Source organism: Macrotis lagotis, chromosome 2, assembly GCF_037893015.1.
Source record: "Macrotis lagotis isolate mMagLag1 chromosome 2, bilby.v1.9.chrom.fasta, whole genome shotgun sequence".
NCBI lineage: Eukaryota > Metazoa > Chordata > Mammalia > Peramelemorphia > Peramelidae > Macrotis > Macrotis lagotis.
Window position 1 is genome coordinate 157017885 of NC_133659.1, and position 23855 is coordinate 157041739.

The 23855-nt window shown below is 37.6% G+C and overlaps 1 protein-coding gene across 2 annotated transcripts in view; it reads right to left on the reverse strand.

Moving 5' to 3' along the window:
- LOC141513339 (T-lymphocyte surface antigen Ly-9-like) overlaps nucleotides 1-22026 on the reverse strand; it is a 38322-nt gene extending 16296 nt beyond the window's left edge. Inside the window, exons 1-6 of one of the 2 annotated variants that reach the window (XM_074223053.1) lie at nucleotides 21426-22026; nucleotides 16039-16365; nucleotides 13302-13574; nucleotides 5282-5593; nucleotides 2010-2282; nucleotides 174-266 (exon numbers count right to left, since the gene is read on the reverse strand). In XM_074223053.1, coding sequence (XP_074079154.1) covers nucleotides 174-266; nucleotides 2010-2282; nucleotides 5282-5593; nucleotides 13302-13574; nucleotides 16039-16365; nucleotides 21426-21474 — 1327 coding nt within the window. In that variant the 5' untranslated portion in view covers nucleotides 21475-22026. The remainder of the gene's footprint in view (nucleotides 1-173; nucleotides 267-2009; nucleotides 2283-5281; nucleotides 5594-13301; nucleotides 13575-16038; nucleotides 16366-21425) is intronic. The other variant, XM_074223055.1, reaches the window with a different exon arrangement.
- Nucleotides 22027-23855: the final 1829 nt, after the last annotated feature.

The window sequence follows — 23855 nt, forward strand, 5'->3', positions numbered from 1 at the left end:
TTTCCTAGGACAAATAGGAAAGGAGGTCTCAGGACAAGGAGAAAGTAAAGAATGTGAGAGGGGAAAATAATTCTGAAATCTTAAGATATTTTATAGAGATAAAGATATTCCAAGACAAATAGGCACAGGATTATAAAGGAAGAAATATATATTTTGTTATCCTTTACACTTACCTTGTCTTTTCTTTTTCCAAACATACCAGCAGGGCACTGCCAATCCAAGAAGCCCAAGCAGCAAGAAGCAGGCCTTTCTGTTTTTCTCAGACTCTTGAAAAAGAAAGTGAAATAAATGGTTTTGGGGACATTCTAGACTGTTCTCAGAGTCAGAGTATTTCAGCTCCCTGTACTCTGACCATCTCATCCAAACTCAGGGTTTTTTTTTTTAGGGTAGGACTCTATCAGGACCTCTTTTTGACAATAGTCACAGATTTTTCTCTCATCTTCAATTTATAATCTATCATTGGGCAAGTCACTTAACCCCATGGCCTTAAAAAAATTATAATCTATTCTTCTCATCCCCATTACTCCTGCTATAGATTCTGCTCTTAAGAGATGGATTGTACTTTGAGATTGATTGTACTTTGGCAATCAATTAGTCTAAGGGTTCTTGATCTGGAACTTGAGTGATAAGGAGGGTTATCCCTATATGACTCAATGGGAAGCAGAATAGACATCTCTACCTTCTTTACTCATATCCTTTTTCCAAAGGGAGACTTACATTATTGTCAAGAAAAGAAACTGGATTTTGGGAGAAGCCACCATTCTGCTCTCCTCAGAGAGAGGAAATACCAAACTAGAAGTATATTTGTCTGGTTCCATAAATATGAATTAACTAGGATATATGATTTCCTTTCATCTAACTTTTGAATACTTTGATATTTTGAAGGAAAGGGGAATCCTAAGCTCTCTTTATAAATCTTGCCTCTTTCTCACCTATTACTAGCTCCACTTTGACACACATTACCAATGGCAAAGAAACTCATTTATCCAAATCATAGCAAAACAGACATCAGAAAAATAAATTTAGGTATATTATTTATATACCTGACAAAACAGAATGAAGTTCTCCCATTTGGAATGAGGTACATCAGATCAATTAATAATATCCTTGATCTTACCCAAGGAAATACTCTTTGAAATCTCTAAAGTAACAACCTAGAAATAGGACATGATGGATACATCCAGTTCCTCTCATGTCTTCCCAGTTCAGAAATCTGAATCTTCTCTCTCTCAATGGAAGCTAATTCACTCAATAACAACAAAAAGTTTCCACTTTATAATTCTCTAAAGGGAACTTGAGACTGCAGAAGACTGGAGCTCTCACCTCTTGTTAACTCTAAGTTACCTTCCATATAGGAAGAGCCTTTATGTCTAGCAATAGAGTATTCTCTACCAGAGCCTTGAGACAAGAATTATATTTCAATTTAATTTTTTAATGTGTTTTATTATTTTATGACATTTTAATCTTCTATATTTTGCTTTATACATTTAAAAACACTGAGAAAGGGTTCTGTAGGCTTCATCAAAGGGGTCTATAATGCACAGAAAAGAGTTATGGGGGCAGCTAGGTGGTACAGTGGATAGAGCACCAGCCCTGGAGTCAGGAGTACCTGAGTTCAAATACGGTCTAAGACATTTAATAATTACCTAGCTGTGTGTCCTTGGTCAAGTCACACAACCCTATTACCTTGCAAAAAAAAAGATTTATGATTTATTTTAACTGCCTCATTTCACATATGAGGAAAACAAACCCAGAATGGATTGATTTAATCAAGATCATCTAACTAGTAAGGAGTAGAGTCAGAAAATTGAATCCAAATCTTATAAAATGCCACCTCTTCTACAATATTCATTTCTCTTTCCACATTCTATATCCTATGCTGCTCAGTGAATTCCTAAATAACTTTCAGTTCCACTCCATGGTCCATGGGAACATTTAAGGAGGCTATAATAGTTGGGAGTGGGAGTGGGAGAGAGACCACAGCAGAGTAAGGAGGTAGAGAGAATTACCTGGACAGAGCTGCCAAGCAGGAAAGGAGTAAGTACTGTTGCTGACAGGATTCCTGATTGTACAAGTATAGTTTACTTTCTTGACCCCAGGGCTCAAAGAGACACTGAGGATAGACCCTTCATGGGACATAATTCTTTCCCTTAGGAGTGTCCAAATGTATGTTACATTGTCACCATAATTGTCACCCTGAAGCTGGCAGGTCATTGTGATGGTACAGGTATGGTTTTCATTGGTTCTCGAACTCATTGTACCTTTAATTTTCTTTAACTGTTCTGTGTGAAAGAAAACGACATAAACTCATGAGGGGGGGCAAATTTCCTGTTCTGTTTCTTTCCTCAACATCAATGTCTCAGAAATTCTTACCCAGACATCTTGAAAATCCTTTTATTTTTTTAAAAGAAGTCTTGTCATGGTGCAGTTTTCTATTTTCCCCATCAAAGTTATGTAACCATAGAAGTAACTTCAAAAATTATCTAATCCTCCCTGAACTTGTTCAAGAATATTGTAGCCACTTGTTGTAAAAAGTGACCATTTATCCTCTACTCAGGGACTTCCAGCATACTGTTACTCCTCCTCCTCCTCCTCTACTACTACTGCAACTACTACACTACTACTACTACTACTACTGCTGCTGAGGCTGCTGTTACTACTATTACTGATGATTATGATGTCATTTTTAGAGGGTGCTAAAAGATCTGAGTGCAGGTTTAAGCTAGTTAAGTATCTGAGAATGAATTTGAACTTATCTTTTTGATTCTGGGACCAACACTCCAGATCTCCTGTCCACTTAGCTTCTTCTTAATAAATAACATAAAACAGACGTTTCTAGATATTATTAGAGGTCAATGAACTCTGAACTAAGGTTCTTGGGATAACTCATATATAGGAGAACACAAAAGAGAATTAAACATGGAACTGCAGCTAAGTAGTGCCATGGACAGAGTCCTGGATCTGGAGTCAAAAAACTCAAGTTCAAATCCAGACCCAGCCAAGCAATGTAGAGTGGGTTGCCTTAGGAGTGGAGAGGGATCTCAAAAGTCATCTTTTTCCAATGCCTTCATTAAAAACAAACAAAAAAAACTTGACTTGTTTTCTATGTTCTAGTTCTCCTCCCAAACTGACCAAATAAAAATGAAAGGAACATAATAAAATCCTCCATATGAACGTGTATGGTCTAGCAAAACACATCAACATGTAAAATAACTGAATATTTCATTTCATCCTGCCACTTTTTGACCCTATATAAAGAAGAGCAACTGTTAGGTTTTGTTTTGTTTTTAAAAAGAAAAAATGAATTGAACAATCAGGCAAAATTCTCCTTTGAGAAGAAAAATCCCTTTCTGTAAAGCCAGATTAAAAAAAAATAAATAAATGGGACTAAAAGCTAAGCAAGATTCCCAGTCTTCTCATCTCCCTTCATCACTTCCTTGGCTACCTACTCCACAATGCGACTTTTTCTTTCACAAATTTTTTTATAAAAAAATTAAATTTCTTTTCTTTCTTTCTTTCTTTTTTTCTTTAAAGTTTTTGCAAGGCAATGGGATTAAGTGGCTTGCCCAAGGTCACACAGCTAGGTACTTATTAAGTGTCTGAGGCTGCATTTGAACTCAGGTTCTTCTGACTCCAGGGCTGGTGCTCTATCCACTGCACCACCTAGCCGCTCCCCAAAATTGAATTTCTTGGTAAAAAATGTAAGATAATTGGTCTATGCTGAATTTCTTCTGGACTGCTTTCCAATTTTTCCAACAATTTTTACCAAATAATGAATACTTATCTTCAAAATTTGTTTTTATATGTGTCAAAAACATGTCTGGAAGAGAGATCCTCTAGTCACATTTTATTGATGAGGAAGCTGGGGACCAGAGGGCACATGGGAAAGACTTGTAAGTGGCAGAGCTGAGAGAGAATCCTGTCTTCTTTACATGCAGATATATCTGTAAAATGAGGAAGTTGGACTAGATGGTTCCTGAGAACTCTTGAAGCTCTAATTCTCAGCTAAACATTGCTACCTCAGTCCAGTTTACCCTTCCCAAATTTTGGGAAAGGGAGAAAAAAAGGAAGAATTAGTGGGGAACCTCTCTCACTCACTACCCCCAGCCCCCAATAGGTGAGAAGGCTTTCAGGGGCAGGTAGAACTGACTCTATAAGGAATTCTCCTTGATAATGAACTTTAAGAAGTCAAGGAGTGGTATGTTCCTATTGTAGCACACTGAACCTGGGATCCAAAGACTAGCATTTAAGTCCCAACTCTAAGACTGACAAATTTTGTGACTGAAGTCACTTAAATTTCTTGTCTCAGTTTCCACATCCATCTATCTATCTGTCTATCTGTCTATCTATCTATCTATCTATCTATCTATCTATCTATCTATCTATCATCTGTCTAATACTATGTACACCAGAAATGTCAAAAATATGGAACAACATTCTCAAGTGGGGCCTGAACCAGATTAAAATATCTTTGGAAATTGTTTAGCAAAATAAATGAAAATACAATAAAACAGAAAAGAAGAAATTTAAATATCAAATTTAAAACTATAGCCTACAGAACTATTTATCTATGGGTTGGTAGTCCCTGTTTCTATTTGAGTTTGGTAACTATTGCATACTGGCTAGCTCACAAGTTTTTATTATAGGATTTAGACAAAAAAGGGACCTTTGAAATCATTTGGTCCTAAAATCTTCATATTACAGATGGAGATAAGTGACTCTGAATCCAATTTCCCCCCCCTTCACATCATGCTGGTAGTTAGGAAGAAAGTATTCTGAGAACTGTTTGCTCTTACCCTTAAAGTCAGACTCTTATTCTCAACGAGCAACCACACTGTTTATAAAGAATAATATATTATATAATGGGTTGTCTGGAATTTCCTATAGATAAGCAGCATCTACAAACATTAGAAAATTGGGCAGGGGCAAACCAGAGTACCATGTAAAGAAAGATGTTCGTTGGTGAATGTCCAACAAAAATAGTGTGAAGTTGAATGTACATATACAACTTTTATCAGATTGTTCACCTCCATGAGGAGGGAGGAGGGAAGGGAGGGTGATAGCAAAAGGTAGAACACATAAGTTCGCAAATGGTTGAAAAAGTACCATTGCATGTAATTAGAAAAATAAATAAAATTTCAATTAAAAAAAGAAACAGTGTGAAGTACAATGTAATATACTCATGTATAATTCTTCCTGGAAGGGAGAGGGATAGGATGACAGGGAGAGAAAATAACAGAGAAAACACTTAAATATCAAAGTCTCAGTCCTTGAAACTTACTGTAGACTTGCAAGGAATACCAGTGTGTTGTTAGAACTCTGGAGGAATTGGTGCATATGAGGGCTATATAGAGTCCTTGGTTCTTCATCTGCACATTAGGAATCTGCAGAGAGAAATCCTGGGCAGAGTGTCTGTCTCTATTGACTCTATTCATCTTTCCCATTTTTTCTGGTTTTTTCTTGATAAGAGAAGTATTTGAAATCCAGACAACACTTTCAACTCCTGATGGAATATTCAGTGGGAAAGTGATCAGGTCACCCAAGGTTGCAATCACTATTCTGGGAGCCGAGTTTTCTTCTGAGGTTCTTTTTCCTATAGAAGTAGAACAGAAATTGAAACATTAACTCCCTTTGTCTAGACCTTCAAGGACTCTCTAGATCCCTGAATATTCTTAGAAGGCTCCATTTTCCCATGAGTCACCTTCATCTTCATTCCCTTCATGGGCACAAACTCAATAACTCTACCCCTTTATTTCTATTTCCAGGGAATACTCACAGGCCCATAGAGAGTAAGAACTACTCCATCCTTATTTTATTCCTCTTTCGTTGATACTTTTCTTTGACCTTGGTTTGGTTTGAAATGAGAATAAATTCGTCAATTCTAATCTCAACACCATGTTGCTAATGTAAACCTGGACAAAGCTTCCCTCAGTGACCTTTCTTCTCTGATTGGAGGGTTGAAAAGTGGAATAGTAAATACCTCCAAAAGCCTTCTTTTATAGAGGACAGAAATTGGACTTTCTTCTCACTCTACTTTGCATCTATTTTCTTTTCACGGCTATTTCCTGTCAACTTCCCTACTCCCCTCACCTTTTGTGCATTGTCTTTCTCCAATTAGATTGTAATCTCCTTGGGAGCTATATTTCCTTTACTTATTTATACCCTCAGCATTTAGCACAGTTCTTGTCAAATAGTAGGTGCATAATAAATATTAGTTACATTGAAAATAAGGTGCTTATCCCTGCCTAACTGATATAAATCCTACTTCATCATGGTGTATTATCCTAGTATTAACTTGCTGTAATCTCATTGCTAAAATTTTGTTTTAGATTTTTTGCATCAATGTTCATTAGGAAGATTGTTCTAAAATTTTCTTTGTCTCTTTTGGTTATTCCTAATTTAAGTATCAATACCACATTGGTGTCATAAAAGGAATTTGGCAAAACTACTATTTTTAAAAATAGTTTATGTAGAATAGGAATTAATTATTTCTTAAATTTGGTAGAATTCACTTGCAAATCCATCTGGACATGGAAATTTTTTCTTAGGGAGTTTATTGATGGTTTCTTCAATTTCTTTTTCTGAAATGAAACTATTTAAATATAGTATTCCCTCATCTGTTAATCTTGGCAATTTATATTTTTGTAAATATTCATCTATTTCATCCAGGTTGTCAAATTTATTGGCATACTGTCAGCAAAATAGTTCTGAATAATCTCTTTAATTTCCTCCTCATTGGTGATTGGTTCACCTTTTTCATTTTTGATACTGGTAATTTGGTTATCTTCTTTCTTTTTTAAAATCAGATTAGCCAAACTTTATCTATTTTATTGACTTTTTCATAAAGCTAACTCAATTTTATTTATTATATCAATGGTTTTCTGGGGATCTTTAATTTGTTATTTTTCTAGTTTTTTTAGTTGCACACCCAATTCATCGATCTCCTCTTTATTTATTCATACAAGTATTTATTTAAGGTTGGTAATTTTATTTTATTTTATTTTTTAATATTTATTTATTCTCATTTTGTGCAAATAATATTTTTTATACATTACTAAAATATTCCTGTTTAAGAGTAAACAAAACACCCCTTCCCCAAAAAATATATAGACTTGCTTGAGTGATAAAGTAAAGGGGAGAGAAAAAAATTAAAATTAAAATTAAAAAAATAATAGTAATAATTGTAGGTATGGACAGGTGTGGCACAGTGGATGGAGCTAGGATCACCCAAGCCCACATCTGGCCCTGTACACCCAACAATCACTCAGCAGTGTGACATGCAAGCCACCCCAACCCCACTGCCATGTAAAAACAAAAAAAAGAAAAAAGACCCCAAATAAAATAAAATAGTAATAATAGTAGGGGTGGCCAGGTGGCGGACAGAGCACTGGCCCTTGAGCCAGGAGCACCCAGGTCCGAATCCGGCCTCAGACACCAAACGATCACCCTGCTATGCGGCCCCAGGCAGGTCACCCAGGCCCATTTGCCCTGCACCCCCCCAAATAATAATAATAATAATAATAATAATAATAATAATAATAATAATAATAATAAATGTGCTTCAGTCTGTGTTCCAACACCACCAACTCTGTTGCGGGTGGATCATATTCTTTATGATAAGTCCATCACAAAAGTTACTTCCATATTTTTCCACCATTGCCATTGCTGATTGCAACTCCCTCCTTTCATATTTCTCCACTACCATGTACTATATTTTCTGTTTCCTTTCACTCTGACTCTGCTGTAGGGTAGCTGAGTGGTGCAGCAGACAGATCCCTGGCTCTGGGGCCAAGAGGCCCCGAGCCCCCATACCACCCCTTAGGCCCAGGATCCACCTGGCCCTATGGTCCCTGACAAGCCATCCAATCCCAGACCCTTGCAAGAAGTAAAAAAGAAAATGTGTTACATCTAACCACTTTACCCCCATGGTCCATTCCCTCCTCCTTCATTCACATCCCTACCCCTTCCCCCTCCCTCTCTCCTTCTTACTTCAGAGTATATATGCTGTTTCCTCTACTAGCCACCTCTGATGAGAGTGAAGATTCCCTCATTCCCCCTTGCCTTCCCCCCTTCCATATCATTTGATAGCTCATTGTAATGAAGAAAAATCTTATTATATGAAATATCTTGGCCTATTTCCCCTTCTCCCTTTTCTTTCTCCCCTTACATTTCCCTTTTTCTATTGCCTCCATTTTTACACCATATTTTATCTTCAAATTCAGCTTTTTCCTGTGCTTCATCTATAAAATCTCCTTCTACCTGCTCTGTTAACTGAGAAGGTTCATATGAGTATCATCAGTGTCATTTTTCTATGCAGGAATACATGCAGTTCATCATCATTAAGGCCCTCATATTTTCCCCTTCTCCTCCAATCTCTATTCTTCACCTGAGTCCTGTATTTGAAAATCAAACCTTCTGTTCAGCTCTGGCCATTCCAACAGGAACATTTGAAATTCCCCTGGTTCATTGAAAATCCATCTTTTTTCCCCTGGAAGAGGACATTCAGTTTTGCTGGGTAGTTGATTCTCAGTTGCATTCTAAGCTCTTTTGCCTTCCAGAATATTATATTCCAAGCCCTATGAGCTTTTAATGTAGTTGCTGCTAAGTCCTGTGTGATCCTGACTGCAGCTCCATGATATTTGAATTGTGTCCTTCTGGCTGCTTGTAATATTTTCTCTTTGACTTGGGAGTTCTGGAACTTGGCTATAATATTCCTGGGAGTTGGTTTTTTGGGATCTCTTTCTCAGGGAGATCAGTGGATTCTCTCCATTTCTATTTTGCCCTCTGCTTCTAGGATATCAGGGCATTTTTCCTGTAGTAATTCTTTGAAAGTATGTCAAGGCTCTTTTCCTGATCATGACTTTCAGGTATTCCAATAATTTTAAAATTATCTTTCCTAAATCTGTTTTCCATATCAGTTGTTTTTTCAATTAGATGTTTCACATTTTCTTCTAATTTTTCATTCTTTTGGTTTTGAAGTATTGAGTCCTTATTTCTCATAAATTTATCAATCTCCCTGAGTTCTATTCTTTGTCTGAAGTATTTTTTCCTCAGAGAGCTTTCTTATCTCTTTTTCCATCTAGCCAATTTTGATTTTTAAAGCATTCTTCTCCTCAATAACTTTTTGAACTGTTTTATCCATTTGACCTAAGCTGGTTTTTAGCATGCTATTTTCTTCAGCATTTTTTTTTTGATTTCCTTGACTAAGCTGCTGACTTCATTTTCATGTTTTTCCTGCATCTCTCTCATTTCTTTTCACAGTTTTTCTTCTAACTCCCTCATTTGAATTTCAAAGTCTTTTTTGAGCTCTGTCATAGCCTGAGCCCAATTTCTGTTTTTCTTGAAGTCTTTAGATGCAGGAGCTTGTACCTCCTCATCTTCAGACTGAGTGTTTTGATCCTTCTTGGTCTCACAGGCAAAATATTTCTCAGTGATGTTCCTCTTTTTTTCTCTGCTTGCTCATTTTCCCAGCCTAAACCTGTTTTGGGGGTGCTTCCTGAGCTTTTGGGACACTCCCACACGGATCTCACTGTGTTAGGCTCTGTCTTCCCTCCTGGTCTGTGAATGACCATAAGCACTACCCCCTGCCATGGCGCTGAGGTGTGGGGGGGCTGCTGCTCTGTGGGGGGGCCTAGACTGCAATCAGGATCTGAATGTGGTCAGAACCCCAGCATCCCATTCCAGGGGCAGAGCTCAGTAGTCTTTGTCCACTCCTCTCCCTAGGTTCAATGGGGTCATGGGACTCCTGCTTACTGGCTCCGCCTCCTTCTGTTTCCTGGATCTGGACTGCCTTGACCATGCTTCTCGCTGTGTACCCTGAGGGCTGGGCTTCACGTGCTCGCTCTGGCAGAGGTCCCCCGCTGTTCCTCCAAGTTGTGCCTGGTACTCCCCGGGGTGTAGGTCAGAAATCCCCCCCTCCACGCTGTGAGCAGCAGCTCCCAGTGCCCTGGGGCTGCCTCCTTGAGGCTGAAGTTCTTTTGCTCTGGTGGGCCACCCCTCTGGTGGGCCACCCCTGCAACCCTGGGGAGCAGAGCCTTTCTGCTCTTTTCCAGGTTACCTTCAGTAGGAGAACTGCCTCACTGGGTCTCTCTGTGGGTTCTGTCTCTTGAAAATTTAGTTAGAGTCCTTAGTTTATAAGATTTATGACAGAGTGCATAAGAGAGGATCCTCTCTTGTTGCCATCTTGTCTCTGCCCCCCCCCCCCATATAAGCATTTAGAGATATAAAGTTTCCTCTCAAAATTGTCTTGGTTGCATCCTATAAATTTTGGTATGATGTCTCTTTATTATCATTTTCTTGGATATAATTATTGATTATTTCTATGATTTGCTGTTTGATCCACTCATGATTTGAGATTAAGTTATTTAGTTTCTAATTTGTATTTGGCTTATCTTTCCCTGACCCTTTATTATATATAATTTTTATTGCATCATGGTCTGAGAAGTATGCATTTATTATTTCTGCCTTTCTGCATTTGATTAAAGGATTTTATGCCCTAGTACATGGTCAATTTTGGTATAGGTGCTATGTACTGCTGAGAAAAAAAAAAAGTAAATTCTTTTCTATCCCCATTAACTTTTCTCCAGAGGTCTATGATATATAAGTTTTCTAAGATTTCATTCACTTTCCTTACTTGTTTCTTGTTAATTTTGTGGTGAGATTTATCTAATTCTGAAAAAGGGAAGTTGAGATCCCCCATTATTAAACCTTTTCTGGCTATGTCTCCTTGTAATTCACTCAGCTTTTCCTCTAGGAATTTGGATGCTATACCACTAGGTGCAGACATGTTTAATAATGATACAGCTTCATTACTTATGGTGCCTTTTAAGAAGATGTAATTTCCTTCCTTATCCTTTTTAGTAAGATCTATTTTCACTTTTGCTTTATCTGAGATCAGGATCACTACCCCTGATTTTTTTACTTCATTTGAAGCATAATATATTTTGCTCCATCCTTTTACCTTTACTCTGTGTGTAGGATTGTAGGATTTTGGTTTTTAATCTAGTCCATGTGCTTCAGTTTTATGGGATAATTCATTACATTCATATTTACAGTTAAGATTACTCATCCTTTATTTCTATCCATGCTATCTTTCCCCATTTATATTTCACTCTTTCCTTTCCACTTATTCTTCCTCACCAAAGTTTTACTCCCTTTCTCCTTTAACTTTTCTTTTAAAATTTAATTTTCAGTTTATTTTCACTTATACCATTGCCTTTCCTTTTATCAGTTCCTTCCTCCCTTTATTGTTTCCTTCCCCTGCCTCACTTTCCCTGTAGTGTAGGATAGATTTTTAAAACCAAGTGGGAATGTATCTTATTCCCTCTCTAAGCTAAATTTAATAAATAGAATTTAATTCAGTGTTCATACCCTCCCTTATTTCCTTCTAACATTATCATTTTGAAAACACACCACTTTCTGTGCAGTTTTTAATATAGGGATACATTCACCGGCTGTGATAGTCACAGGGTTCTGTAGTTATATATGGGTTATTTGTTCTTCTGGTAAATAGCCCAAGATGTATTTTGAGTTCGGGTATCTTTTTTTCCATAATTTTTCCATAATTTATTGTTGCTACCCTCAGCAACACCCCACTCCTACCCAAACTATCTTTTTTCTCTTTTTCCTTTTCTTCCTTCCTTCCTTCCTTCCTTCCTTCCTTCCTTCCTTCCTTCCTTCCTTCCTTCCTTCCTTCCTTCTTTCCTTTATCTATTTGATTGGCTTTTCCTAACCTAATCTGTACCAGGATATGGGTTCTGAAAAATGGTAAAGCATCTTCCATATGTAAAAAAATGTGTTTTGGAATTTTGTGTATAGACTTTTGAGATCTCTGTTTTGACTCCTTGGAAGTCTTTACTGCTCCTATTCCTTGTTCTCAGCTGTTTTGTGTATGCATGATCATAGTTTAACTGAAGTCCCACACTATCATTACCTAGGAGATCTAGAGAGTCTTTTGTATCTATTGAAATGTGGAAAGTTGTTTGAGAAGTCAGAAATAATAAAGGGGAGAACAGTGATGCAAGGAATTATGGGCATAAAGGAATATTATGATCAGAGATAAATTTTATAATCTTTTTCTGCCCTTGAACTTTACTTTGACTCTGATCATAGGCTCATCAGTGGGTCAAGTTAGATGCTAGATTACACACATGTGATAGGATGTCACATTAAACCAAATAGGGGCTCATCCTACAACCACACCTCCTACAACAATCCTGGACCATTCCCAAAAGACAAACTCTCCAATACAGACTTGGACCACTCCCAAACATCACTCCTCCCATGGATCCTGAAGAAGTGTATTGTGAGGAATGTAGGGTCTTCACAGGGTGAAGGCTCCCTATGAAATCCATTACAAAGGGGAATGGCCCCAGTCAATCACAAAACTGGGAAAGTTTTCCTAATCCCATTCTAGAGATGGAAAACCTAAGATTAGAAGTAGCTAGTCCTTAACTGGTCAAGAGTGACCCAGAGATCTTGACTTGATGCAACTGAGTTTGTGAAATTAGGTACTTGAATATTATCCCACATCCCCCCCCCCTCCACCATGACGATTGAGGTTCATCAACATAACATGCATCATATGATGTGGGGGGAATCATATTAGGGATATGTCATGAGATGGGAGGACCTCTTAGAGTGTAACTCAAATTCCGAGAGCCTATGAAAATCCAGATGGGAGGGGAAAGAGTTTCTAAATACTGATGTAATTACCCCACCTTGTGCTTTATGCTAGGTAAGGCACATGTATCCTGCAGGATTCATGAATAAAGTATTCAATTTTTTTCTCACTCCAGATTTCTTTCATCTACAGATAACAGGTATTTAAGGAGAAACTAGAGCATTTCTCTCTCTCTCTCTCTCTCTCTCTCTCTCTCTCTCTCTCTCTCACTATCCTTACCTCTATGACTTCTAATATGCAAGTTAATCAGCTGCTGACCTGCTTGGTTAAACTGCTGTGCCCCAAATCATGTGGCCTTTAAAGAACTCTTAACCATCTCTCACTTTCTTTCTTTCATGCTATAATGACTTTTTAATAAATCTGTGTTTTCTTTTTACACTGTACTCTGGGGTCAGAGTCATGAGTTCTTTACAGGAAACTAGCGAATCCTCCAGTGACAGGGCTTCTTCTCAGAGGACAGTTGGAATTCATGTCTGGATGGTTGTGCACTTCATCCGGCATGGTTCAAACTATGGATCAGGATCTCATAAGTCTCTTGAGAATAGTTCTAAAGGCAAAACCTTGCAACTACTCAGGGATTATTGAGAGACAGCAAAAGACAAATGAAAGAGATAGTTACCTGAACAGAGATCCCAAGAAGTGGTGATGTGGGAGCTGCTACTGCTTGCAGGATTCCTGGCTGTGCATGTATAGTTCCAGTCAGCATTACATGGTGTCCAGGGGATTTGGATCACAGATCCTCCGTGGGATACAGTAGCATCTGGACCCATGGGAGACCAACTATATGTCACATTATTTCCACTAGCATTCACAGAGCATGTCAGGAAGACAATGCATTGACCATCTTCAGACACAGTGGAATTCACTCTGATTTGAGGTTTTCTCAGCTTCTCTGGGTGAGGCAGAGTAATATTAAACCATGAGGGGAATGAAAACCAAATAAATTGTTCATATCCCCCCCCCCAAAAAAAACCCTGATTACTTAATTTGAGATAATGGTAGCAATGATGGGTGACATAAAAATTTAAACTCATAGAGAAAAGTCCTTATAGGACACTGAGACCCAAACAGATTAAGTGACTTGTCAAAGTTCACCTTGACAGTTTCTAGCAAGCAAAAAATTCACATCCAAGTCTTCTGATTCCAAATCCAATGTTCTTATCACTAGCACAGTTTCACCTTGTACAGAATTTTTTCATGTGTGTGGGTGTGTGTTGTGTGCATGTGATAGACCTTTTTGGCAATCTGGTGAGGGCTCAGGGTCCTGTCTCAGAATAATGTTTGTTTTTTAAAAATCTCAATGGAAGGAAATGATAAATTTCAGTTTAAGGTTAGTGAAAATGAAGATCTATTATTTCCCTTGTCCAAGTTCATATATCCCTTGAAATCTATCCAAGTACGCCATGGGCATCTGTAGACCTCAGGTTAAGAACTTCTGGTCCAATACTTTAATTTTATAGATAAGGAAACTGAGTCCCAGAAAGATTGAGTGACTTGTCAAAGTTCACCTTGATAGTTTCTAAGGAAGAACTCACACATATTTATTCTGATTCCAAATCCATTTATCTTATCTCTGTATCACAGTTTCATCAAATCTGTTCCCGTCTCCAAGGAAGTAGCAATTCATTCTCCCCACCCTCCCAGAGCAGACTCCTGGCCTCTGGCCTCGGAGTCTATTCACATCAGGATTGTGGAATTCAATCGACCTGCCTCCATTCCCCACTCAATTTTTTCTCTGTTCACCCCTAGGAATGACTCAAAAGGAAACGAAAGGAAAAATAGTGAAAGGATATGTCTCAGCTGGAATTCAGGAACCTCACTCTTCCCAGAATCACAATATATTAAAGATAATTTAACTCTATGATCAGTAATATTTTTTTTCTCTTTTTTTTTGATCAAACTTTTCTACTCCTTTTGCTGCGTTTGCTGAATGCTGTTAGTTCAAAGGGAAGTTTCAGATCTATTCCATGAAACCTTGAGAGTGAGGTTGCCAGATTTGACTTATGGAATAAAGGACCTGCTTTGACTATAAGAGCAGATTGGTGGACTAAGTATATTCATAGGCAGGGCCTATCTAAAGCTACTGAATGGGTACAGCCAGTATTAAAAACTCTATCCTTACATCTTCAAGAGGTCTTTTCTGATCCTTATAGATGATAATCCCTGCCCCCTCCAATTATCTTGTTTATATTTTGTATATATTTATATATGTATGTTATGTTTCTCTAAAAGATTTCTCATGAGGAAAAAACAATTCATTTTTGTATTTATATTCTTATTTCTAGCCTGGCACACAGCAAGCTTGTTGACTGAGTGGACCAAACCCATCAGTCAACTGATAAGGATGACTGAACTACATACAAGCATGCTGTAATGGATAGAATCCTGTGTTGAGGTCAAGAGTACTTGGGTTTAGAGATTTCTTTGGAAATTCACAAATTAGGTGACCAAGTTTGTGGCCAAGTCACTTAATCTTTCTGTTAACCTCAGTTTTCTCATCAGCAAAAATGATAATAATCTATCTGTAATACCTATCTTGAAGGGTCATTGTGAGATTTAAATGAGATCACGAAGTAATGTAATAGCACCCTGCAAACTTTAAAGCTCTTCATAAATGTCACAGTTATTTTATTAAATAGAATATATGGCAGCATCCTTATTTAGGAGCATAAACATCAGAGAAGACCACAAGGACCCAGGAAGTAAGGCAGGGAAGCCCTGAATCTACAAGTAGGGGATAGGGCTCATTTAAGTTTCAGTTTGATTGATCTCATGAAGCAGAGGAAGTGAGGAACAGCAACACTCTTCATTTTTAGTGTTTATTTGGCTTCTTCCTTTATGAGCACAGTGTTCCACTGACTGCTTCTTCTTTTTAAATTCACTTCTCAACTCTAAAATCCCTATTTGGGAACAGGGTAGGGTAGGGGATGTGATAGGGAATGTGGGAATAGATTCAAAGTTTCAGATTGGAAAGAGTCTCAGAAGGCTTCCAGTTTAATTGGTACCTGGATAGGAAACTTCTCTAATACATACTTACTAAATAGTGAACCCTACTAGATGACCTCTAGTTTTAGAGAACTTATTTTGAAAACCATTCTATTTTTGGACAGTCAAAATCTGACTCCCTTTAGGAAGGTAAAAATCATAGGATTTAGAACTACTGGGGAAATGGAATTCATGTAGTCAAACTCTCTCATTTTACTATTCATCTGCAGCCCCAAATGACATAACTACAGTCCCTTTCTAAGACATGCAGCCTCACAATCAGTGTGAATTCTACTATTTCTTAGAGTGAAATAGCCTTTTTATTTAAAAAAAATTAAGATAGAAATTGCCTCATAGTATTTGATACTCACCATAGACTTGAAGGTTATATTCCTTGGTGGTGGTAACATTTGAGTCTTGTATGTTTATCTGAGCTCTGTAGACTCCACTATCCTCTAGTCTCAGGTTGTTGATTTGTAGGGAATAGTTGTTGCTGATAATACGCACTCGATCTTTGTATTTTTTCTCAATCACTTTTATTGCTTCTCCTGGAGTTACTACAGTAATAATACCTTGTTTGCTCCAGGTAATGTCCTCAAGCTTCTCTCTCTTTGGAATTTCCAGGAGGAAAGTGACTGATTCCCTCAGAATGCCAATCACCTGAATGGGGGCTGGGTCTCCTTTAGAGAGTTCTGGTCCTGAAGATACGAAAATGAAACAATAATAACTGGAAATTTGGCTGCATTCGGAGTTAGAAGACTCTCTTAACTGGTGAAGAGTAATGAGATCATTTTGTATGAGGATGATTTGAAGGGACTGGGAGGGTTTAATCTAGAGAAGTGAGGATTTAGGGGAGAGGGAGAGGAGGACATGATAGCTATCTTAAAGAACTTGAAGGGAAAGTAGATTAGTTTTTTTCTGCTTTAGCTCCAGAGAAAAGAATTGAGTAATGAGTCAAATTGCAAATAAGTCTATTTTGACTTGACTTAAGAAAAACTTAACAATAAAAGAGTACAAAATGGAATGGAGATCTGCAAGTGATAGATCTCCATCACTGGAGTTCTTCAAGTAGGGATTTGATGACCAATTACTTGTAAGGTATGTTGCAGAGGAGGTGTTTATCCACCTGATTGCACTAGATGGCTTTAAATATTTTTCCTAATTCTAAGAGCCTATGATTATAACCCACTTCTGCTGCTCACTAGCAGTTTGATCTTGGGCAAGATCTCCAGTAAAGGGGGATCCAGGACTTACTGAAGCAGTCCACTCCACTTCTGGAGAGCTCTACTCTCTTTAGGGGATTTTCCTTTCCAGTGGTCCATTATCTATTTTTTGTAACTGGCACTCTGTTCTCAGTTAAGCCTTCTGGAGTCAAGCCTTCTAGATATTTCAGAAGAGTGATCTATCCCTTTTCTGTCTGGTGTTGAAACATGAGAACTATTTGAAACTATTTCCAAGAGAATCAGGTGAAAGAAATGGCAAAAGATTTATCTCCCACCTTGCTCCATATACTTATGAGTATATATCCTAACTCAAAAAGCTCTTGCAAGTTAACATAGATGGACTTCCATTAGAGCATGTAGAATAGAATTATCACTACTTTGTTCGGGATACCATATTTTTCTTAATGCAATATAAATTTGAATTAGCTTTCTGGGTGAAAAAAATCTGCAGATCTTAAAATCCTTTTGATTCATAATGAGTTTTCTGTCCTAAAAACAGACTTTCTTAGGAACTATTATCTAGCCACACCCTAGCTATAAAAGTAAATGCTCAAAATAAAGATATTGAAGAGTTACTTATTTGTGTGTGTGTGTGTGTGTGTGTGTGTGTGTGTGTGTGTGTGTGTGTGTGTGTATGGTCTAGTAAGCATATTTTATAAGATTTGTGATCTTATTGGTATGGTGAAGCAAAATACTTGTGAAAAGTCTAGGAAAATTATAGCTATGGAATTTCCCTCATATCTATGATGGAACGTATTACATCTTAACAGCTAAGTGATGGACACAACATGTAGAGACATACATTTTTGGACATGACCATTGTATGAATTTTGCTTGACTATGCTTGTTTTTTTAATAAGGGATTTTTATCCCCTTTTTTCCCCAAGGGAGATAGCAAAAATAATATAAAAAAAGGATCATTTTAATATTTTTAAAAATTCAAATAGTTAATGGGAGGAAAATCAGAAGTAAGTACAAAATGGGACAGTTGAAAGCCACATACAGAATTCATTGTATACATTTTTTTGAAAAAGCAAATACTATGAAATGGAGATTCTTTTTTTGTGTTTGTGTTCTGCTTTGTGTATGAATATGCTTATTTTTCAAAAGGGAAGAGGTTTGTCTGGCATCATCTATTTTTTTATGAAGTCCTGTCAGCTCTTGTCATCATTCCTATCCTAAGTCTTGAAAATAAGTAGAAAATTAACTCAGGAGATAGTTTCTGTAGGTGCTTCATCACTCTAGGGTCAACATAGATGCTAAGGACTTGATATGGATATCACACAAGAGTGGTATGACTAGTTGTATAAATACAAAAGTGGTAGAAATATTTTCATTTCCCTGAATAAAAATACAAGTACAGCTGAGGAGAAAGACCTGCATTTTTCCTTTATAAAAATTATATTTAATTATTTATTAACATTCTTTTTTTAACATTTTGAGTTCCAAATTCTTTTTTCTCTCTTCAGTCCCTATCCCACCTATTGATAAAGCAAGTAATATGTTACTCATTATACAAGTGAGGTCATGCAAAGCATATTTCTATATTAGTCATGTTGGGAAAAAAAGCAAGTGAAAAAAAGTGAAAGAAAGTGAAAAAATGCTTCAATCTGTACTCAGAGTTCATCAGTTCTCTCTCTGGAGGTGGATAGCATTTTTTATTGTGAGAAGGACTACATTTTCCAAAAGGATCTAGATCTAAAGGACAGGCTTGATTCAATTTCCACAGTCACTCTCTTGTCAAATAAACCACATCATAAGAACTGAAATCCTCGGAACTTCAATGACAACCATTAATGAGGTCAATAACCTCAGGGGAAATGTAATCCTTTCCTTCTGTCACATTGTATTTTGAGGGGAGTTCTACAACTTTTACTCCTCTCTTTCTCCATGCTTTCATTCATTTGATAGCAAAAGCAACTATTCCTGGAGATTTCCAGAGGGCTAAAAATTATGGGAATTTTCTCAGGCATCTCTGTGATCTTGTCCAATCTCAAGTACAGAGCAAGTTTACAATCTGACCCTTCTTGAATTTTTTTTTGGTAGTTGTTCAATCATTTTAGTTATGTTCAACTCTTGGGAGCCCATCTGGGATTTTTTTTTTTTGGCAAAGATATTGGTTTTCCATTTCCTTCTCTAGTTCATTTTATAGATGAGGAAACTGAGGCATAGGGGAGATGACCTGAAATTCCCATGGCTCAGATATCCTGTAGAAAAATTACCCTCCTTCAATCTTTACATTTCCATGCTAGATCTTGCTAGTTAGCTGGGACAAGGGTAATTTTCTAAATTCTGTGTCATCTCACATCATCCCCCCTTACCCTCAAGGGACATACTAGGCCATTTGGGAATGTTTGTGTGCCTGAAGCAAAGCTTAGCTTTAAGGTTTGCAAAGTTCTTTTTTCATATTATATTGTAATATCCTCACACAGTCCCTGTCCCTAAATTCTTTCTTTTTCCTGCCTCTGAATTCTAAATATAAAGTGTATCATTCCTCAATTTGCCACAAGCTCTGGGTAAGGCAGGTTTGGAGTGATCTGTAGGATCTTGGGCTGGTTTTATTCTGTAGGTAATGATAGCCTCTGCCATGCTTGTCATGTAAAACATATGTTTGTTGACTTGGCTTGTTGACATTTTCAAGGGATCAGGTGAAATCAGGGCTATGGGTCAATAGGACAAATGCTCAGGATTTTTGAGGTGGAAGTGAATTAGAAATCATCTTATCCATCCCCTTTATTTTATATGATGAGGAAGTGAGGACAGGAGATAAAAGGTTGCTTGCTTCAGTTTATAGACTGGTTAAGGCACAGCCACAACTAGATTCTGAGGTCTCTACTCCTCAGTCTAATTTTCCAATCAGACACAGTGCATTGATCTTCCCTCTTGAACTACCATATCTTTATAAAGACTCCATTGTGTCCTAGAAAACACTATCAAGACAACAGAGTACATGCATTAAGCATGGATTCAACTCATCTTCAGCCTCACCTTCTATAATTTTTACTCTTCTCTCTCCTTCCATGCTTTCATTTACTTAATAACTATAGCAACCAATTCCTGGAGATCTTCAGAGGGCCAAAAATTATGGGAATTTTTCCAGACATCTCTTTTGGTCTAGTCCAATCCCAAGTATAGGATATGTTTGTAATCTGACCCTTTGTAATTTGTTGTTGTTGTAGTCAGTCATTTTAGTTGTGCCCAACTCTTGGGAGCCCATTTAGGATTTTCTTGGCAAAGATACTGTTTGTTATTTTCTTCTCTAGTTCATTTTTCAGATGAAGAAACTGAGGCAAACAGGGTTAAATAACTTGCCCAGGTTCACTAAGATAGTAAATGTCTAAGACCAGATTTGAATTCAGGAAAATGAGTCTTTCTGACTCCAAACCCAATTCACTGTCCCCTGTACTACCCTTTTAATAGTACAAATGAAACCTGAACTAGAAAAATAAACTAGAGAAGAAAATGACAAACCAGTACCTTTGCCAAGAAAATCTGAAATGGGCTCCCAAGAGTTGTACACAACTAAAATGACTGACTGCTACTACAACAACAAATTACAAAGGGTCAGATTACAAACATATCCTGTACTTGGGATTGGACTAGACCAACAGAAAGTATGGAAAAATTCCCATAATTTTTGGCCCTCTGAAAATCTCCAGGAATGGTTACTATAGTTATCAAGTAAATGAAAGCATTGAAGGAGAGAGAAGAGTAAAAATTATAGAAGGTGAGGCTGAAGAAGATGAGTTGAATCCATTCTTAATTTATTCTGTTGTCTTGATAGTGTTTTCTAGGACATAATGGAGTCTTTATAAAGATATGGTAGTTCAAGAGGGAGGATCAATGCCAGAGTTGCCACTAACTACAATAGTTTTGTGATACAAGGCTGACTATTTTTAATTTTGTAATTTGCAAAATGACAGACTTAAGCCAACTTAGGTGTACAATGAATAAAGGACTAGATCTAGAGTCAAGAAAACCTGAGTTCAAATCCAGCCTCAGATACTTATTTGCTGAGTGACCCTGGGCAAGTCATTTAACTCTTTCTTGCCTTAGTTTCCTCAATCATAAAATCAAATAATAATAGTACTTACCTCTCAGAGTTGTGAAGCTCAAATAAAATATATTTCTAAAGCTCTTAGGAGAGTGCCTGGCACATGAGGCACAATATCAATGCTCATTCTCTTGCCTGTAAGACCAGTACCAATATGCTAAGTTATGTATGAAGTTTGGAAGGTTATAACCTAAGCTACGTTTAAATGAGATTGCTACATAGATAGAAACATTCTCTCTCTCTCTCTCTCTCTCTCTCTCTCTCTCTCTCTCTCTCTCTCTCTCTCTCTCTCTCCAAGTATACACACAAATGGTTTCCATGATCTGAAAGGACACCTGCATTTTAGAATTTCCTGTATTTTACAGATGGACCTAGGCAAAGAAGATATGGACATCAGATCAACCAAGACTAATAGACATGGGGAGAAGCTGTATAAGAGCACTAGAAGTAAAAACAGGAATGGAAATTACTATGGACTTACCTTTAAACAGGCAGAGAAGCCACAGGGACCACAATCTGGGATGCGTCATTTGGTGCTAATTTTTTGACATATACTCAAGGTGATAGGTCTTGGACTACCCTTACAATATAGGCTCAGCATGCGTAGTTTGAATCTTCACAGCAAAAGAGGAGGAAATGGTGGCACTTTAGCTTCCGTACTTCTCTACTTTCGTTTTTTTTTTCTTCTTCACAAACGGATGCACAGGACAACAGAAGGCGAGGAATAGAAGATAGCAGTCTAAAAGAAGACTTGGAGGTTTGGTTGACTGAAAGCTTGTTGAATCACCAGTAATAAGACATCAAAATAATCCCAGGTGGCCTTGGGCTGCTCTGAGAAGCATGGTGTTTAGAAATGGGAAGGTGATGATTCTTTGGCACTCTGTCTCTCTCAGATAACTTTTGGAGTTATATTCATTTCTGGGTGCTATGTTTTAGGAAGAACACTCATGAACTTAAGGGCATCCTGGGGAGGCAACTGGGATGGTGAAAGACCTTCAGTTCATGGTAAATGAGGATGAGTTAGAGGAACTGAGAATGATTAACCTTGAAAAGACAAGTCTTGGGAATCATGTTAATAGCCTGAAAGTTTTCTAGGACTTCCTCATGGAAGAGAGATTAATTTTTTCCTTCATGGTACCAAAAGGTAGATCTGGAATCGATAAGAAGTTGAAGTGGGGAAGATTTAGGTTTAATGTAAGAAGAAATTTCCTAACAATTAGAGCCAGGGTTGTTCTGGAGCCATCTTGTATTGGCTCTTAAGAATTACTTTAATTCAATGCTCAGTTTGTTGCTTATCTAGGGATGGGAAAGGAGTAAGTATTTATATAGTGCCTATTATGTGCTAGGGATTTTATCCATATGATATCATTTGATCCTAGTAACAATCTTGGGGAGCAACAATCTTGCTATGATTAAATTTGCCTAGTGTCACACATCTGTGTCTGAGGCTGCATTCAAACTCAGATCTTTTAAGCTCTAGGCCCAAAGTTCTTTTTATTGTGCCTTCTAGTTGTCTTCTTATTAAGCTAGGCTTAAAAAAAAGTTCTAAAGAAAATGCTGATGATGCAGAAAAAATTGACACGCCTAGGAAGCTGGCTGTTAAATATGCATCCGCACAGCCCTGATTAGATCCATCAACTACTGAAATATGTTTTTCTCAGGAGGAAATAAATTCTTTTTCATGGAAGGTTGTCAGTCTTGTTGTGTGCAGGATATAAGGGAAATGTCTCCTGCTCTTAAGTGACTTATGAGACTATTAATCTATCTGCAAAGGGAGAAACTGGAAAGTGAAATACATGAAGCATCAGGTCATAGTATATAACGGTGTGTACTCACCCAGGAGGAGACTAAGAAGCAAGAGCGGCCATAGTCTGGGATGGACCATTTTAATCAACAGTAGGGACTGAGTGAACTATTTCTGACTCTGTGTGTGAATAACAAAATAAAGAGACTTCCTCTTTCTGCCAAGTAAGCTTTGGGACCACATTGTGGGGGGGGGTTAATAATTACTTTTAAAAATTAAAATGAAGAGGAAATGAACAAGAGGCCTAGGGGTCTGAGCACTGGGAGGTATGGTCCATGGGAAAGAAAGTTAGACTTGGTAGGATGGAAATGGGAGTTGGAGGTCAAGATGCAAGAAGCAGTGGAGAAGAGTTTCCTTGGGAGCTTCAGTAAATTATAGGAAGGGGAGGTGAATTGTCAGGTAAGACTTAAGACTAGATAAGATTCTATACCTTATTCCCTTGTCTTTCTCAACCATGTCTCTACTAATCTCCCTCCATTTTCAGTTTTCTTTTATAGGTTGTCTTTTTAAATAGGCTTTTTTTTTTTTTGCAAGGCAATGGGGTTAAGTGGCTTGCCCAAGGCCACACAGCCAGGTAATTATTAAGTGCTTGGGGTCACATTTGAACTCAGGTCCTCCTGACTCCAGGGCTGGTGCTCTATCCACTGCACCACCTAGCCGCCCCAGTAGGTTGCCTTTTTTCATTGGAGTATTAGTTCTTTAAAGGGAGGCATTTTTTCCTCCCTTTTTCCTCCCCCTTTTTCCCAGTTGTGTTTGTATTCTCAGGACTTAGGATATAGTAAGTTCTTAATAAATGCTTGTTGATTGACTTCATTTTTAGGTACTATATTATATTGGCTAGAAAAACCTGCACTTGAATCCTGCTCTAAAGAAGTATTTTAAAGATATCATTCCCAACTCAAAAACCTGCAGTAACTTGAAAATCTCTCTCATTTCAACCCATTGATCCCATAGGTTTTATAGCTGAGGGGGAATCACAGATTTAAGGTGTAAGCCACTTGGTCCACTTCCCTCCATTTTATAGGTAAGGGATGTTAAGTAACTTTCACAGGGAGCAAATGTCAGCCACCCATTTCATTTTATAGGTGTGGAAACTAAATCCTCGAG